This window comes from Hetaerina americana, unplaced genomic scaffold, assembly GCF_022747635.1.
Source record: "Hetaerina americana unplaced genomic scaffold, ioHetAmer1.1.p SCAF_1, whole genome shotgun sequence".
NCBI classification, from domain to species: Eukaryota; Metazoa; Arthropoda; class Insecta; order Odonata; family Calopterygidae; genus Hetaerina; species Hetaerina americana.
Window position 1 is genome coordinate 26,357,990 of NW_027286069.1, and position 6,000 is coordinate 26,363,989.

Sequence of the window (6,000 nt, forward strand, 5' to 3'; positions counted from 1 at the left end):
TTCCCTGTGCCATTTATTATTTCCCAGAAGAAAGATCTGATGCCTGAAAAATCCCACAACTTGGGTGAAGCTGAGGGTGCCTACATGCCATCACCTGGAATTGAACTCGGGCCCTCCAGTCAGTAGCCCAGCACTCTACCTGATAGACTATCACACCCTCTAATAATGCATACATCATTATAAATTACATTTAAGGGACTTAGTAAGTTGGGAATTTCATTAAATGCTGGCAATAAATAGTTATATTATACTTCTAAACTTAAACAAATTTAGTGTATTTGCTAGATTTTTACCTCAAGTCTAATCAAATTTATTTCAACAATTGCCATTTGTACAAATCATTCCTAGATCCTAGACATTCCACTTAAATTATATGATTCAATATATCAAATGTAACATTCTGAGCAGTTCTGATGCAACTAAATTTCCTTATTCTAAAATTCATTTGATTGCTGGCTCCTAAAGACAATGAAAGTAGCAAAGATGGGAGTTTATCTCTGAATATTTGAATGAATAATTTTACATTTTGCTTAAAATATATCACTGACTATTCAAACATCATTTAGGAAACCATTCTTCAGGATACGATGAAAGCTCAATCCATTTAATTACCTACAGTAAATTTTATATCAAAATCAGCTTATGAAGCAATGATTTAAAGACCCATTATATTTACCCTGCAGGAGGGTTCGATTAATACACCTAGAGAGAATTTTGAATGCCAACTGTTAATTTTACCAGAGACGATAGTCATTACGTTCACTGTTTTCCAGAGATAATATAATAATTCAATCTACTTTAAAATTGTACACTTGTGTACACATTCAAATGGAAGAGTACATGAACCAATGCTAGTAATATTTCAAAAATTAATTTTACCTTTAACACCTAACAGGAAAATTTAAATTATAAATTTATTGAATGAAGCTCTTTTGGCTGATCCCATCAAAATCTCAATTTTTGCAAAAATATTTCCAAAGTGAAGTAAGAAAAATATGAGTAACAGAAGAGGTGAGCAAAATCAAATTAATTCATCATTCAAAATTGACACTTAAGCAAAATGGAATGCAGGAGAAATTTTGAGTCAAATAAATAACAAACCATTGAAATTAGGATATTATACCAATGAAAGTATGTACTTCAGTTCTAGTTTACTAGAAAATGAAGTGGAAGATGTGAAGAAAGCCTGCTTTACATATTTCTCCTAAACCCAAAACATGAACAGAGAAATATTGCTAATGATTGCATCTACAATTACAGACAATATTTTCTGCCCCTGTTATGTACATAACACCATAATTGATTCAAAGGGCTCTATCACATAGATATGCATAGCTTATTCAAAAAATATTTGCGTTTAATGTGGCTTCTGAAGCATTAAGTTTTTCTTCAATTACATAAGACAAAAATTAAAGCCTAGTGTGACAAAAATTAGTAAAAAAAGAAGTGCAAAGTGGTCCATTTACAATCTTGAGAGCTGATTTATACATGGTAAACAAAGTTTGAGTCCATAGCGCCGTCCTTGCAAAAATTTTGCCTTCTGTGATTTCATAATTATTTCCTAATTGAGCTCCACAAAGGTATAGCGGAAAAGAAATAACCAAACACTTAGAAATAGGCTCAGTATTTGTTCAACAAAGTTTTTCAACACAATTCAAATCCCCATCCACACCCAATGGCTTAACAGCACAATGTACCACATATATTTTTCTTAGTCATAATTACAGAATGAAACACAATCAAATTAGTGGAAATCACTTGAATACAAAAAATATCATTTAAAACAATGACTTTAATATTCATTAATAAAAGAAAGAGTAATTACAAACAAATAAAAATAAAAATACATACATAAACAAATATAAGAAATATAATAAGCTTTGTCAAAAAATGGTACAAATATAACAATAAATTTCAACATTGAACTCATTAACCTAGGAAAAAGGAGTACATTTACTTACACCTTTGCAAATATCTATCTTTTGATACCTACAGACCTTGTTTATAGAAAAAGATCCACAACTGAAGTAACTCCCTGATTGCAGGAAATCTAAATAAAATAAAACTCTTGTGTTCACTTAAATCCTAGTCCAGTATGGTCCTAAGTTCTTTGGAAACATATCAATTTTGGTACAGTAATAAACAGTCACACAAAAGAATGACCATTTCAATAGTTTTGTTCCTCCTTTGGGATCCAGACTTATGACCAAGATTCCTCCATATGGCAAATAAATATTTTATACAGACCAAGACACTATTCCTTAAATGTACAATTTTTTCCTGAAATCGTGCTCAAGATAAAAAAAAATGATAATGCCACCAACTTTATCAATGCATGAGCAAGCGAGAGATCCATTCAAATACAAAATCAACCTGTTTTACTCCAGAAGTTTGTGAGCACTTTTACCTGGAAGATTGTTGACATATCCACCGTCGAGAAGTAAGTGGCCATCAGTGGGGTCGCACAGTGGGGGCATGTATCCCGAGAGGGACATGGAGGCTCGCACATAACGCCACAAGGAACCTGTGACAAAATTAGGAGGCATCCAAGTCCCAAATGGGGGTACCAGGGTAGCATAATAAGGCACTGAGAAGCACTGCCATTATTCTCATGCTAAAAATTCCACTGATTTATGCAATTCTTTAATTATGAGTATATTTGAGATCTAAGGTTCGCACAGCTTTAATTGACACACCACCAAAATGGTATCATGAATATTTGTAACCAACAGCAAATTAAAAAATTGTTACTTTTGTTTTTCTCAGATAATACTATTAATAAAACACAAACTAATCAGGTAATAAAACTAAACAAACACTACTATCCACAGCAATATAAGACATTAATGAAAATAACATTTACATAAAGAAATCAATATCAATTAACAGCGAGTTAGGCACGGTAGAGGAAACCTTATTTTTACAATATTCTATGATTTGATAAATATATATGTTATTAGCTATTATAGAATACCTTCTATGGCAGTAAATCTTGGTGTTTGTGATAGATGCCATCTGTAGTCCTTTCTAGGTGTGTTGAATATTTTGTGCAAAATTTAAATGCTAATGCAATTGTGATCCACAATTGCTCAAGATAGAATTTTTGTAAGTTGAAGTCCTTTCCTCTTTATACAATAGTCATATTAGTAGTTTCGTACGATGTCAAGCAATGATATTTAAAAACTGTTAGACGTATTTTTATGGCTAAATTATTTGTACAGAATGGTGCAAAACTTTTTAATTTTTTAATTTAAGTTTTAACTCAACCCTGAATTTTGGTGGAATCCACAAGTAGATCTACTCATTCAACTTCAGTTTATTTATATAGAGAAAACTGACATGAGGGTTTCTATCCAAAAGATAATTTTCACACATTGTATTTTAAAAAACAAATAACGAGCGATGGATCTAAAAAAGTAAATGAATGAACACTAACTTTGCAATTTCCATAGGACTTTTTATTTTTTACCTATTTCTTTTATTAGCAAAAAACAAAAACTCCAATGAAAATTGCAAAGTTAGTCTTCATTCATTTAATATGAAAGACTTCCACCTTGTAACACCTGAGACAATGTCTCAGATCTAAAAAAATATAGGAAACTACACTGTATCTATTTACTTGCCTTTGAATGACGGCATTTTCATTAAAATGTGGGATTATAATCATTATCTAACTATTTTAATAAAATTAAAAAAATGCATCCAGCAGTAAGTGTTGACAGAAATTTTTGTACTATCATCTTTCAGTTTGGAACTTAATTCAACCATTGGGAGTGTATGTAAAACTGTAATGGGATGAAACTTCTTGGGACATGAGAATAACTTCCAATTAAGTGATAATTTCTCTGATGACGAAAGAGCTTTTGTTAACTACTGTAACTGCCTATAGCTTGACACTTATCCCTCCAACAGATTTATTGGAAATAAAACAAAGAACTGAAAGTAACAAATGAACTACAACTTGAATTTAAAGAAAAAGTATCATTGACCCCTTCATCATACATACATACATATATATATATATATATATATATATATATATATATATATATATATATATATGTATGTATATATATATATATATATATATATATATATGTATGTATATATATATATATATATATATATATATATATATATATATATATATATATATATATATATATATACACATACATATATATATATACATATATATATATATATATACATACATACATATATATATACATGCATATATATATATATATATATATATATATATATATATACATATATACATATATCTATATATATATATATATATATGTATATGTATATATATATATATATATATATATATAAATATAAATATTCCACATTTATATTACACACAATTCTACATTGAAGCTGGTTTATACTAATAAATCGGTTACTTATCCATATTTAATCATGTTTAAAACTATAAATCAGAGAAGTAATTTACCAAATCATTAATCTGTGCCAAATGAAAATTTTATTCCGCGAGGAAGTTTGTTTTCAAAATCACCTAAATTAACAACACCACAGCTGTCATACAACCTAAGGTTAAGATAATGCTCATTTTATTGCTTACTTACATTATTTTAAAAAGGCAAAAATAAGATATTTACATTAAAAATCAAGTCGAAATTCTGCAGATTGTGTAAAGGCGAGAAACTTCCCAGAACATTCACATTTCACATCTCAGCACAAAAGAAAGAACTATCCAAGCATTAACTAGGAGTACTACCTTTTACAATATAATACCAGCTCCCAAAACTGGGGTGATAGTCAATTGAAAACTTCAGTAACAGCATAAAACCTGGCAGATGAGTGTAACCATGGCAATGCCAATGAAATTGTAAAAAAAACATTTAATTTCTTGGGGTTTGGAAACTATCACTAGATATTGTTCAATGCTAGTGGAGATGATGATTATTGATAAACAAATAATAGTCAAACATATTGCACAGACACAGTGGAAAAATCATTCACCTAGCCATGATTTAAATCTGTATCTATTCACTTCCAGAAATTGAGGGAATTGGCATACAACAGTATACTTCACTTATTATTCAAAGTATTCATGACACATGGAACCCAAGTAGGGATAGGAAAACCTCAGAAACTGAACTGTTTTTGCCCTCAATGGGACCTGAACCCAGGCCCTCAGGGTGGAAAGCCATCAAAATAGCCAATCCACCACACTGATCCCCTTAAGTTGTGAAGAAGACATGTCACTTTAATTTGGCTTTGAAAAAATTAGCAATATTACACACACACAGAACGGACTTTGCATGTTGCTATTGGAATATGAACAAATTCTGTTCAATTCATATCACATTATATCAACAAAAACGCAAAATAAAATGAATTAAAAAACATCTTTAATAAGTTCAAGAAAAACTAAGGAAAAATCACTTTTATACATACATAAATAAAGTAGATAGATAACACGTAAAAGGGCACTCACATTGTAGGTTGTTTAGAGCTTTCGGCCTTCTCTGAGGCCTACTTCAGGTCAGACTGGAAGGTCTCGGAAGGAAACTATGGAGTCTGAGGGAGGGGGGGGGAGGTGCAGGGCATGCTGGGAAAGGAATTAAAGATGGCAGTTAAGGGTGAGAATTTTAAAAGATTGGACAGCTAGTATACATGCGAATTTGCGAGTTTTCACCTCTATATTGGTGGCTCAATTGGGTAGTCATTCTAGGATGGTTAGGGAAAAATACTGGTCGAAGGAAAGGTTATGGGAATTTGCATTCGAAGGGATAGGAAGAGAAGAGAATGAGGCACAATTACAGGAGTAGCAGTGATTGTAAATTCGAATGGATAAGGGGGTAATGCATTCGCCTATGTAAAATGAAGTGCATTGTTTGCATGACAAAAGATAGATATTTTTTTTTGAAAGGCAATGAGCATGGGAATGAGGTGAGGGGGCAATGAGGGGATGCAGGGAGAGGGGAGCAGATCTGATAAGGAGACATATTTTACATTGGGGGT

At 31.2% G+C, this 6,000-nt stretch overlaps 1 protein-coding gene across 2 annotated transcripts in view; it reads right to left on the minus strand.

Annotated features, from left to right (window-relative positions):
• Positions 1-6,000, minus strand: part of sws (patatin like phospholipase domain containing sws) — an 82,776-nt gene that overhangs the window by 26,068 nt on the left and 50,708 nt on the right. Inside the window, exon 22 of one of the 2 annotated variants that reach the window (XM_071586804.1) lies at positions 2,408-2,524. The exons of the other annotated variant lie outside the window; for it this stretch is intronic. Within the exon in view, the coding sequence (XP_071442905.1) occupies positions 2,408-2,524 (117 nt within the window). The remainder of the gene's footprint in view (positions 1-2,407; positions 2,525-6,000) is intronic. 2 annotated transcript variants of the gene reach the window in all.